General features: G+C 32.3%; 1 protein-coding gene across 2 annotated transcripts in view; it reads left to right on the top strand.

Annotated features, from left to right (window-relative positions):
• The window catches only part of LOC145270731 (uncharacterized), a 36,446-nt gene extending 25,575 nt beyond the window's left edge, over positions 1–10,871 (top strand). Inside the window, exons 2-3 of one of the 2 annotated variants that reach the window (XM_080126339.1) lie at positions 7,969–8,140; positions 8,576–10,871. In XM_080126339.1, the coding sequence (XP_079982465.1) occupies positions 9,337–10,410 (1,074 nt within the window). In that variant the 5' untranslated portion in view covers positions 7,969–8,140; positions 8,576–9,336 and the 3' untranslated portion in view covers positions 10,411–10,871. The remainder of the gene's footprint in view (positions 1–7,968; positions 8,141–8,575) is intronic. The other variant, XM_080126338.1, reaches the window with a different exon arrangement.
• Positions 10,872–14,083: the final 3,212 nt, after the last annotated feature.

The following is a 14,083-nucleotide window of genomic DNA, read 5'->3' on the forward strand; positions in this document are numbered from 1 at the left end:
GGCCACTCAAGGATAAGGGTTAAAGAGTGTACAGTAGAAATTGGACATTATAGTAATCATTAGTAATGAGAATTTGGTAAAGTTGATAACTTATATGGAACGGCTCATCAAGAACTTATTTACGTTAGACTTGAACACAACCATATTGTAGTCAGCCGGAAAGCAGGAAAACGGAAGACAATTCCACAGGCGTGCAGTTCTAAGAAAAAAGCTTCAACCACCTCAAGTTGCAGAAAACTCCCGTTCAGGTCAACTTTGCACCTATTAGTAAAAATGGGGACATCTATTGCAAAAGGATGATTCGCTGATTGTAGTAGGTTTAGTTCACAGGGAAAGACTAAGCAAAATATAATAGAAAGTGATAGAAATAGGCTTGAGATAAAGAGGGATAAATAAAGCCCTTTTTTATCCCCCACTTCTTTCAAGGTCAGAAATAGGTTAACTTTGAAGTCAAGTTCCTAAAGCCATCCAAAACATGCCAACATGTAAAACTGACGTTAAACGGAATATGATGCAAACAATATTCTAACGTAGGTTGTGAAACTGGAAAGTATATGGTCAAATTCAGATTCCTAAATTCCAAAACTTCCAGCACCAACAGTCAATTGAAATACTTCTAAAAGAGAAAAGAAAGCAGGCCCACAGCAATCTGACGTGAGAGCTTCACAGATGGTTGAATTGATGGTCTTAACTATGATACACGGAGCTGGAAATTTGACACTTGTGAACGAGTGTTTTTGTCAAAAGCTGGCTACTTCGACCACCTCAAGTCGCACAAAACTCCTGTTCAGGTCAACTTTGCACCTATTAGATCAAACCAAACGGTCTGTTTAATATGCAGCAAAGTCTGCAAGTCTACTGCTGGTTTGAGAAGACATGTGATTGTTCATAGGAATATCCTTCAACCTTCAGAGGAAGTCAACTCCGTGGAAATTGCTCAATTTGTATGTCACATCTGCTTCAAGATGTGCAAATCTGCACTGGGAGTGCAGAGTCATCTGAGATGGCATGGATGACGAGATTGGGAGAACTCAATGTGACAGCAATCATCTGGAAAGGTGCAGAAATCATATATATATATATATATATATATATATATATATATATATATATATATATATATATATATATAGAAGATAACAGATGTAAGAAGTTTTCAGAAATTGTAGAGGGAACTCAGCTTCCTTAAGGCAAACATGATAATATCTTATCTTTGATCCATTTCATTTTCCTTGTGAAAGAGTTTGAATAATGAACTTTTATGTTGCCATGGCAATTGTAGGTGTAAAAGGTTTCTTATAACTGTTAAAGGAAATGCACTTTGTTTCAGTCGCAAGAAATCTTATGAATTAGTGGTCACAAACTGGCTGTGACTTTCAAATTATTCAAACACTGTCTTGGTCATGTGTTCTCGTTGCAGGTTATGTTGTGTTGAAATAAGTCCAAGTATTTCGTCATCAGTGTTGTGTACTTGCTGTCCTATTATAAAATAATACAGATATATATTTACAAGGGTGTTTATTTAAAGAAATATAGAATATTTTACAGTAGGACTGTTCATTCTTTGTAGTTTGATCATTCGTTCATAATGTGTAGTAGAATATATATAGTAAACTGGATGTGTTTTTCTAAGGATTCAACTATTGTTTTGGGTATGTGTGCGTTCGTTTTCATACATATTGAGAATAGAACATGATGTTATCAGCAAACACTTTTTTTCAGACTGAATTGAATTAGGGATGTTGTTTATGAAAAAGCAAAGATAAAAAAGTCTAATGATCGACTTCTACAATTCACCTTAATTAATTTTATTTTGTTTGCATGTATAGCCAAGAAAAGACAACCAGGATTTTTTTTGTGTAAGAAAAATCTGAATATAATAAATGTTTTGTGATAGTTCACAAATTAAGTTCATGAGATGACCTTCATGGGAGACGTCATCAGAAGCTTTGGATATATAAATCACTATCACCTTAGCTTCATCTGGTTTCTTAACAAAATGATGCATACATTCAAAGATAACTAGTAAGATATCCATAGTAGAATGTGCTTGCCTTAATCCATACTGTCATTTAGAAAGAAGTTTAGAAATAACAAGCTGGTAAACTATATTATTCCTCAATTGGAATTCAATGAGCATTGTATATATTAATTTTTCCGACTATTATTCTCTTTGGATAGGATTCTCTTGGGTAGGATTTTCGGGTTTGTATTACTGTACACATAGATTCGAAAAAGTTGTCAAAAAACAAATGTATAACAAATAAATGTTATCAAAGGCAAGATAAGTTACTTTTCTACCTAACCAGATATATTTTTCGTGTTTTTATTCAATATAACATGTTTATTCAGCTCGAAAACCATACAGTGTTTACCGATGTATTGGAACATTCAAGATGGAGTCTGATTCTCTCTTTAACACGGTAAGTTTGGGAAACGATGTTATAAATAAAAAACTGGATAAAATACTGTTAAAAACTCGCTCAATACATGTTACTGTGACATAGGTTGACATATATTCGGCGGGTTTTTAATAGTATTTTGTATAGTTTTTTATTTATAACACCTTTTTCCAAACTTACGGTGTAAAAGAGGGTGTGGGACGCCATCTTGAATTTTCGAATACATCGGTAAACACTGTATGTTTTTCGAGCTGAATAAATATGTTACATTGAATAAAAACACAAAAAATATATCCAGTTTGGCAGAAAAGTAACTTATCTTGCCTTTGATAACATTTATTTCTTATATATTTGTTTTTTGACAACTTTTTCGAATCTATGTGTACGGTAATACAAACCCGGATTTTCTTTGGGTAGGATTGAAAGATATCTGAAGATAACGGTTTCAATCCTACTCAAAGCGTGCCAGAGGTTTACTTGGCCAAAACGTGGTGAGACGACAACAACTACGGATGGCAGTAATTGCTGAGAATGCAATTAGGAGATTCAAAGTTCCTATCCATCGCGGTTACCACCTGACAAAGGCCAGAGGAATAGTTGGCCGAAACGTCATGAAAAACAACAACCAATAAAGATGAAAACAACAACTAATAAAGATAAGAATAATAGTCTGAAACAAAAATAAATTAAGTTAGTAAACTATCACAATTTTTTATTAAGCTTTCAAATATGTTAGCAAAGCCTTGGAGGAGAGTTATGGGGCTATATTTAAAATGTAACTTAGCATGCAGTCGCAGCCAAGGTTGAACTCACTACACGAGTTTGTTGTGTAATTCAAATCTTGTCCGTAGTTGAATACTTGATGCTTCACCAGGGCTATCAAGGGTATTTTTTTATCGAGACGTCATCACTGGATGGGTTTCCACTCATGGCTTAAGAGAGTCCCATCTACCCTCGAGAGAAGGATAGACCGCGCAAGTTTCCAAATCTGATATTTTACCTTGAGGTACATACAGCATCTCTCCTTCCCTAGGGTACTGGCCAGGCTCAATATTGCTTAACTTTGATGATCTGGCAAGAAGCAGGGTGTCAACGTCATTGCGCCATATATATTTATGCAGGTCCACTCTTTCCCCATATCTGTTTATCACAACAGCAATTATTTATTGATCAGTGAAGCTTTTGTTGTAAAATGTCAAAGAAATCTGATAATAATTATATTTGTATTTTTTTCAAATAAAAGTTAACATTACATAACGTGTTACATTACATAATGTGTAACATTAGATACCGTGTAACATTACACGTGTTACATTACCTAACGTGTCACATTACATAACGTGTTACATGACAACACGTTATATGACATAATGTGTTACATTACATAACGTGTTACATTACATAACGTGTTAAGTTTTTCATTCGAAAATATTTAAAAAGTTAGATTAAATTTTACACAACCATGTTATTATGAATTTTGAAACAAGAAATTGCAGACTTACATTATGGGAAGCATGTTTTTAGATATACATGAAGTAAATATGAAATAATCTACAGTGTTTTATTACACTAGTGGGGGTACCCGGCATTGCCCAGGTGTTTGTAGGTATGTATGGTCTTAGTTAAATCAAAACTCCAGGGGGGGGGTTAAAATTTAAAAAAAGTTTTGATAGCTAAGTATAAGGATTGAACCCGAACCTTTGAGTCGAAGTTGGAAAGTAAAGTGTGAAAAAAACCGTGTGATGTTAACCACTGGCCCACGGCGAAATACTAACAGAAACACGTTTGAATTTATTTATTTAGAATTGGCAGGTGCACGTTTTAATGAGTTAATGAGGTCAACTTTGACTGCAGGACAGTATTTACTGTGGGGCAGCTTTTTTTATTTATTTTTGTTTTACCCAAGATGTTGTGGGGGAAACTAGCTCCCCATAAAAAGGGGATTTTCCAAATTGAATAGCAATTGTCTGATATAACGAAAATTTTCTTTCGGACATTTCCGGCAATTGCGCAAAATTAGTGTAGCTTTTATTATATGAAAAAACCTAATTCACATGCGGCGAGTGAAAAATGTTGAATATTTATCTTTTTGAAGTCGAGCAAATTAAAATAACAGGCGATCTCCGTTGTTAACTCGTAGATATTATGATTTATATGTGATATAAAAGGTTTTTAAGAAGTCGTGAGCTGACGAGCCGCTTCTCAGAAAAAGCCGTTTACAGACATACACAAAAGCAAACATACATACACACATTTTCACTTTTATATTTATAGATGATTGAAATAATTCCATCTTAACGAGGGTGTAATACTGTTGAATATTGTTAGCAACAATATCAAACTTGGTCAATAATTTGAGGAGTTTTGTTTTCTCATTGGTCCTTCAATTCAGCACAAATAAAAGAACATTCTTTCCTGTTCCATTTTTTGTGGCTTAATTAATCTACATAAAAATTGGGCTCTTCAACAATAAGACAGTAGATTCTATCTCTATCTTAAAGGTATATAAGTATATAAAATAATTACTTAAAATACATTATACTGTAAACATTAAAATTATGCATGACCTTGTGCCAATAAACAACCACCTTCTCTGAGCATCACTTCTTACTGAGAAAAAGCTGTTTATTGATCTGTTGATAGTTCAACACTGCTTTTGTTCAAAGGTTTGTATGCAAAATGAAAACGCAGTTAGGCCCTAACCTCTCACTGTACTTGAAGCTCCTGTTATTTAATGTTTATGATGTTGTCAGTGAGTGACTTCCTATTATAATAGAATTGAGACACTTAAGACAGCAGAATCCTCAATCAATGAGGGTGAAATCCTAAACACTTCAATATATTATTGAATATTGGTTAACAACAATATCAAACTTGGCTAATAACTAGAGGATTCTAATTTTCTCATCGTTCCTTCAATTCTGCATAGGATTTGAGAACATTCTGCCCGGTTCCATTGTTTTATAGCTTTTTGTGGCTCTTTAGACAATAGATTCCATCTCTTACTTAAAGGTAGATACTTTCTCAGGAATATTCATTGCATCTATTTTGACAAAATTCAATATGGAACATGATTTACATTTTCTGCTATGGACCTGAATAGGTTTGGGAAAGTGCCGGATGGAATCTAGGAACTTTTCTGACGGTGTGACATTGGTAACCTGAAGATCGTCGAATCCCTCCTCTCAAGACTATTAGACCTACTGCTCAGTAGAGGCCTGCACCTTCACTCGCCTACTAGTTCCTTTCCCCCGTCTGCTCATAGGAAGGTGTGTCTACTCATCTAGTTAATAACTTGAGGATTCTAGATTTCTTATTGATCTCCCAATTCTGAATAGGATTTGAGAACATTCTGCCCAGTTTCATTTTTTTTTTTTTTTTGTAGGTTAATCAACTCTGCATGAAAATAAGACTCTTTGACAATAAATGATCGTACATCAACACATACAGAAACTAATTCTTTAAGAAATAGATTCCATCATTTATGGACAGATAGAAGCATTCATTGCATTTATTTTCATTAGCGATCCAAACCAAACGCGTCCTCCACCGTTATCAGTACCTAAATTAAAATCACCCTTTTCAATCCCTTAACTTTAAATGTCTGAACCACCAGTAATGACCTGAAGACGTTGCTTTTTTTAAGTTCAGCATATTCTCTTACTCATTCTGGTGCAGGAACACTCAGCATTAATTAATGCATTTTAATATTTTCCACGGGAATTTACTTAGCAGATAAATACATTTGCAAAATTTGTTTCTGTCATTCCAGGATTAAAAAACATTCAAAAATTGAAGGTGCTTGTGCAGTATAGGTCCAATTTGGCAATTTTGAAGGTGCTTGTGCAATATAGGTCCGATTTGGAAATTTTGAAGGTGCTTGTGCATTATAAGTCCGATTTGAAAAAATTTGAACGGGCTTGTGCAGTATAGGTCCGATTTGACAATTTTGAAGGTGTGTAATTCCAGTGAATGTCACATACGAATTTTGTGAATGAAATTGTTTTTATAGAAGCTAAACGTCCTTTTCTCTTTACTTAACTGCTGCAAACTATGATTTTACCAGCTGTTACATAGAAAGTGATCAGCAATTCCAATCTCTTTATCAAACACCACTGACATCTGAACTCTGCTTTTTAAAACCATACAATAAAAAATTGACTAGGTATGCACTATTAATCTGTGGTAACAGTTTTAAGTAAAGTTTGTCACGATTCCACTGAGACAGTATGTAATATTGATAAGATCCACTGTTTTAACTTTGGTAGTTTTATATTGTACAAACCTAAATGATTTCAAACCTTTCTTTCAGAAAGAGAAAAATGTTTAACAATAATTAAATTCTGTTTTTTTTTTCATAAAATGTATGAATGAAAATAAACAAGTAAATAAATAAGCAAGTAGCAAATGATGACAGGGTCCTAGATATGACCTTAAACTATATCCGATGGTGAGGCTTCAGCTTGTGGGCTTTGGGGAGTGTGGAGCCACCCTTTAATTACCATTGCTCCCAGGTCCACTCTGACCCAGAGTAGTAGTACCTGTTAGAGTCCTAACTATGGGTTAAATAGAAACAACAAATATATTCTATTAAAAAAATTTTCTTCAAACTCCATGGATTTGGCATTAAATAACCTGAAAAGGGTTGATATGCCAGAAAACAAAAACAACTAAATGATGAAACTAAAAAGTAAAGCAAAATTGATAATGGATTTCAGAAAAAATAGGTCTGCAAACTCTTTTGTCCCCCACAGCACTGCAAACACAATCAAGACAGCAGCATACTCAATCAACGAGGGTGAAATACTCAACACTTCAATATTGGTTAGCAACAATATCAAACTTTTCTAATAACTTTTCCATGTTTTCATCAATTCTGCTTAGGATTAAAAAAACATTCAAAAACTGAAGGTGCTTGTGCAGTATAGGTCCGATTTGAAAAATTTTGAATGTTCTTGTGCAATATAGGTTCGATTTGAAAAAATTTGAAGGTGCTTGTGCAGTATAGGTCCGATTTGAAATAAATTAAAGATGTTTGTGCAGTATAGGTCCGATTTGACAATTTTGAAAGTGCTTGTGCAGTATAGGTCCGATTTGACAATTTTGAAGGTGTGTAATTCCAGTGAATGTCACATGTGAGGTTGTTTTTATACAAGCCAAACTTCCCTTTTTCTTCACTTAACTAATGACAAACCATGATTGTACCAGCTGTTATATACAAAGTGATCAGCAAGTCCAATCTCTTTATCAAACACCATTGGCATCTGAACTCAGCTTTTTAAAACCATACGATAAAAAATTGACTAGGTTTGCACTATTAATCTCTGGTACCAGTTTTAAGTAAAGTTTGTCAACATTCCACTGAAACAGTATGTAATATTCAGAAGGTCAAGTCTTTCTTTCACTGTAATTACTTTTAAGTCTTCCTTTAACCATAATTGCGTTTAAGCTCCTTTTGCAACTGACGTTAAATGGGCTGGTAAACAGCAAAACAAAATAAACCAAATACAATACGCAAAAGTCCAGCTAGAATTCGTCACTGATAACTTTCTCTCTCAACTTCCAGCACATCTCTCCCCACTGCCTCTGCCAACAGACATTTTATCGGAAAATTGACACCATTTCATTTGCATACATGTGCAGTGGAAGATGAGATCTTGTGAGGTTCCACGAGACTAAACCTTATAAACCCATGGCTGCCATTTTTAATTTCTCTTTCTCTCAGATCCCATCCAAAGGTAAGTTGTATGACTGCACGACACACATGCAGGGGCACTTTCCTCTTTGATTATTACATTCAACTCTACGGCAACCATACTGGCTTTTTGTTTTTATCAACTCTTATAGCTTTCCAGTCTTCCATCCACTATCATTGTTTTCAAGTTTTCTTTCTAATGAAATGGCGTTAACGCTTTGCTTCAACCGTAAATACGAAAATAAGTTTCATTAAATTACTGAATATTTTTACCTAAAACACATTTTAATAAAGAAAATGAGTAATTAAATTAAAAATAGTATGTCTTATGTTTTTAAACTGCTATACATAAAGATTTGTTTCTTTTAAAATATGCCATTGTATTTAAAATGTTTTTATTGTTTTAATTTTACAGAATATTTTTTAAAAAATTAATATACTTTATAAGATTCTATCTTTAATTGTTTTAATTTCGCAGATTAACATTCATGAGGAAAACAAGTATCATTGGATCAATATGGATGTAAACTGCTTGGAGCAAGAGAAAACACATGATGAACAATACAAAACTCTTCATTAAATGAAATTTTATGGTGGTATATGAGAAATGTTTTCTTGACAATTTTATGTGTATGTTAACTTTTTAAGCTTTTTTTAGAACACGAGTTCAAAATCTTATCGGAAATTTATTTGCCTAATGTACTTGCATATAATTAATGCACTCAGAAAAATAATCTAATCTATAAAAAAAATTAAAAAGATAATTCTGTTTCTCACTTAAATGTAAAACAAAAAAATACAGAGAATGAAATTGTATTAAAAGATTAAAAAATATTTTGCCTTCAAAATGAGCTCGATATTCTTAAGTGTCGTTCTTTTCATACAAAAAAACAATACATGGATATTCATTTGCAGACATATACTAGAGAATAAACATACTCCTGTGAAATATGTTGAACTTCTTTTGCAATAAAAACACCAGATTATTCAACAAATAGAAAATACATGGTGAACCAAGTGCAAGGGAGATTAGAAACAATTACACTTAAAGTGGTAGTCAGAATTATAAAAAAATCACTCGGTTGAAATATCTAAAAAAAAAAGTGGGTGAATGTTTGATAGCCGATAGGATACTCTATCTTCAGCTTAAACAAACACATAATAAAATTTTAAAAAAGAAAAAACTTAGGAAATACCTATATTTTTGGGAAATATATAGTTCTTTTACAGAAAAAAAATATGTTGCAACATATTCAAACTCGTACTGGTGAAAAGCCGCATTCATGTGTAGTCTGTGGCTCCTCTTTTACACAGAAACATCATTTGTTGCAACACATACGCACACATACTGGAGAAAAACCATATTCTTGTGAAGTATGTGGCTCTTGTTTTACACAAAAACATCATTTGGTGCAACATATGCGAACACATACTGGAGAGAAACCATATTCTTGTGAAATTTGTGGCTCATCTTTTACACATAAACATAGTAAGTTGCGACACATGCAAACCCATACTGGAGAGAAACCATATTCTTGTGAATTGTGTGGCTCTTGTTTTGCAGATAAACCCACTATGTTTCAGCACATGCAGATGCATACTGGAGATAAACCATATTCTTGTGAAGTATGTGGTGCTTCTTTTACAAAGAAACAACGTATGTTGCGACATATGCAAACGCACACTGGCGAGAAACCATATTCCTGTGAAGTATGTGGATCTGCTTTTGCACAGAAAGAAAATATGTTAAAACATATGCGAACACATACGGGAGAGAAACCATATCCTTGTGACGTATGTGGCTCTTCTTTTACGCATAAACAAAATATGTTGCGACACATGCAAACACATACTGGTCAGAAACCATATTCTTGTGACCTATGTAGTTCTTCTTTTGCAAGGAAAGATCATATGTTGAAACATATGCGAATGCATACTGGCGAGAAACAATATTCTTGTGAATTGTGTGGCTCTTCTTTTGCAGAGAAACAAAATATGTTGCAACACATGCGAACACATACTGGAGAGAAACCATATTCTTGTGAAATATGTAGTTCGTCTTTTACAAGAAAACAACGTATGTGGCGACACATGCGAATACATACAGGAGAGAAACCATATTCTTGTGAAGTGTGTGGTTCTTCTTTTGCACAGAAAGAACATATGTTGCGACACATGCAAACACATACTGGCGAGAAACCATATTCTTGTGAAGTATGTGGCTCTTCTTTTGCGAGGAAAGATCATATGTTTAAACATATGCGAATACATACTGGAGATAACTCAAACAAGAACACATGTGGAAAAATGTGAAAGCAGATGCTTTAAAAAACAATATTTTAGTGTCTTTTTGAAAAAAAAATTGTCAATAAATGATCGTCGACATGCTATCAAGTAACCTCTGAATTTAAAATGACTTCATTTTGTTTCATTATTTAATTTGTTTTTCTTTTAGGCATTTATGAAAACTATTAAATGTTTATTTTTAAATGTAAGTTGCATTTTATTTTTACAAACCATATAATGAGTGCACACATTGTGTGTCCATCTTGTTAAAAGTATCTAACTTTTTGCTTTGTATCGGATACTTATTGCACCCACTGTATTTGGATCATCGGATATGAATAGCCAATCCTCATCCCAAAAATATAGAATATTTAAATAATTTACTTTTTTAAAAAATATATTAAACTTTGAGTTTAATGGTAAATTTAGGAATGGGATTTCTAATCTGTGATTTTGTGACCCTTGGTTTTATGCAATCAATAAACAACCTTCCGATAATAAATACATGTAAATAAATATTTGCTTCATTTTTCTATAGTTAATAAAAAAAATTAAAAGAATCGTTTTTAGAATCGGAAATAAGGCTATAATTTTTCCAATTCTATAGAGGCCAGGCGCGAACGCAGAGCCAACAATTTTATTATACCATCCCTATTTAAGTTGAAGCATGCTTATCAAAGTATTCTTATGTACATCTATATCAAAAACACTTGTAAACGTTTTTTTTTTTTAAATTTTTAATTTTTTTATTTCCATATTTTGTGGACCAGGTGCGAACACAGACCCCACAATTTTTATGAACCACCGTTCTGCTGGATCAAACCCAGTCCTGTGTCTCGATACATCAATCATTATATGTAATCAGTTTTTTTTTAAATAGTCAACCATATAGGAGCCTATTCGTGACCAGACACATACAGACATTCAGCTTTATATATATATATAAATATATATATATTATTATTATTATTTACTTTAAGAATTAAATACCCACAGACACTAGCTTGCTTTTTATTTAGAAATTAGATTTTAGAAAATTGCTCTTATTTAAATTGGGACACAGATGGATAATATTTAGTTATGTTCTTATTTTTTTTTAAACATGCAGCTAGAATTTTTCCAATTCTTGATTCTGATTATGAACTTGAGTAAAAAAAAGTACCAGTTATTTTAGAATTTAGATCAAGGAATCAGTTTCACATAAAAGTTTAACATAACATGATCTTTCACTTTTTGGCAAGATAGCGTTTGAATGGCATCTAATCATTCTAGTTCTTAGATGTAAATTATTCTTTTATTGGATGAAGGCACCTGAATTAAGGTTAATGATACAATTAAGAGAAGGATTTGAGGGAACTGTTAGGTGACTTACGATTACGCGATTTATATTTTATTTAAATTTATAAAATAATGCAGTTTAATTTGTAAAAACTTAAATTCATAAAATAATGCATTTGAATCTTGAAAAATATTTTTAAAAAAAACTTTTGACTACCCAGAAACAGGCACGCTGGATCGATACCAAAATTTTTTTGACTAGTCACTGCAATGTTCCATTTGTTTATTAAAAATTTGTAAATTAAATTCAAGATTTTATATTTGATGCATAAAAATTAGTTAGGTCTAGAGGAATTTCTCTTCCACTCACCAAACACAATAAACTAGAGCATATAAAACTCTCATTCAAACAAATCACTACATGTTGTTAATCGGGTTACTAACATGATGCCTAATGATTATTAACGTGATTAAATATTCGGATGATACATAGAATGCTAATATTTATGAAACATAGAATGCTAATATATATGAAACAGAATGCTAATATATATGAAACATAGAATGCTAATATATATGAAGCATAGAATGCTAATATATATGAAACACAGAATGCTAATATATATGAAACACAGAATGCTAATATATATGAAACATAGAATGCTAATATATATGAAACATAGAATGCTAATATATATGAAACATAGAATGCTAATATATATGAAACATAGAATGCTAATATATATGAAACATAGAATGCTAATATATGATACACAGAATGCTAATATATATGAAACACAGAATGCTAATATATATGAAACACAGAATGCTAATATATATGAAACACAGAATGCTAATATATACGAAACATAGAATGCTAATATATATGAAACATAGAATGCTAATATATATGAAACATAGAATGCTAATATATATGAAACACAGAATGCTAATATATATGAAACACAGAATGCTAATATATACGAAACATAGAATGCTAATATATATGAAACATAGAATGCTAATATATATGAAACATAGAATGCTAATATATGATACACAGAATGCTAATATATATGAAACACAGAATGCTAATATATATGAAACATAGAATGCTAATATATATGAAACATAGAATGCTAATATATATGAAACATAGAATGCTAATATATATGAAACAGAATGCTAATATATATGAAACATAGAATGCTAATATATATGAAACAGTCAAAGTTGCAAATATTTTTGTTAACAGATATGAAATAAAAACTCGAATATTAACAGAAATAATTCGTAATAAAAATGTAATAAAAGTAATAGTATACAGTGAATTGAAACATATTTCCGTGCAAGTCCATCAATATCCAATTTCTAAGTAAGAATCACGTTAATGAGAATCTGTTATACATCTCTTGAGTAATTGAACAGAATTACTTGTAAGGCAACAGGAATTATCTAACCTCTTATTGTCGATATAAAGTGAGCTAAAATTCTAAATATATTTAAAAAAACAGAGAGAAATAAATAAACAAAAAAAAACCTTATATATAGTATCTTGTTTCTTTTGTATAAAATATATGTTATTTCGTTTCTGAATTTTTTTCAAACGAGTATAAATTATTAAGATTACTAGCATTTCAGCCCGGCATTACCTGGGTGGTTGGAGGTGTATGTTGAGCAAAAAGGTTATCAAGTATTTATATCAGACTAAGTTTGAAATATTAAAATCGGTCGGCAAATGCATATTTTCTCCTCAGACGGGTCGCGCGTGTTTGCAACATGATGGCTCAAGCAACAACAAGGAAGTCAACTTTTACGCAGTGCATTTTATACTGTTGACGTCAGAGCTTTTACCAAGTTGGTTTTGAAATTATTTTCATGGACCCAGTTGCTATCGTACATAAAAGTTTTATATATAGGTATTTGGACTTAAACTAGGGTTGCTACATTATCTGTATTATGCCATAAAATTATGTTCAATGTCGGTCTGCATGTGAGTGTTGTAAAAATGTGTCATTTTTTTTTCATTTTTCTTAAACTTTTTCTTCTAGGGGATGGGACATCCAACCAGATGTCTGACATTTACCCCTATTTTAGTGAGTCCAACCAAGGGATCTTTTCAGGATTCTAGGCGTCCCTTTTAGTGCAATTGTTTGTATTTCACTTGCACTTGGTTCACCGGGTATGCTTGCTATGACTTTTTAAAGTTCTTTTTCATAAGCCCAGTTGCTCCTATGATGACTGGTATAATTGAAACGTCTTTTAATTTCCAATTTCGTTTCATATCATACATAAGTCCTTGATACTTTGTTATCTTTTCCCTCTCAGCTCTGTTAAGCCCTGTATCATTGGGTACACTGACATCTATTACGGTCGCTTTTTTGTTTGCTCTGTCCCAAATCACTATATCTGGTTTAACAGC

This window comes from Euprymna scolopes, chromosome 46 (assembly GCF_053919585.1).
Source record: "Euprymna scolopes isolate OS-2025 chromosome 46, ASM5391958v1, whole genome shotgun sequence".
Classification (NCBI taxonomy): Eukaryota; Metazoa; Mollusca; class Cephalopoda; order Sepiida; family Sepiolidae; genus Euprymna; species Euprymna scolopes.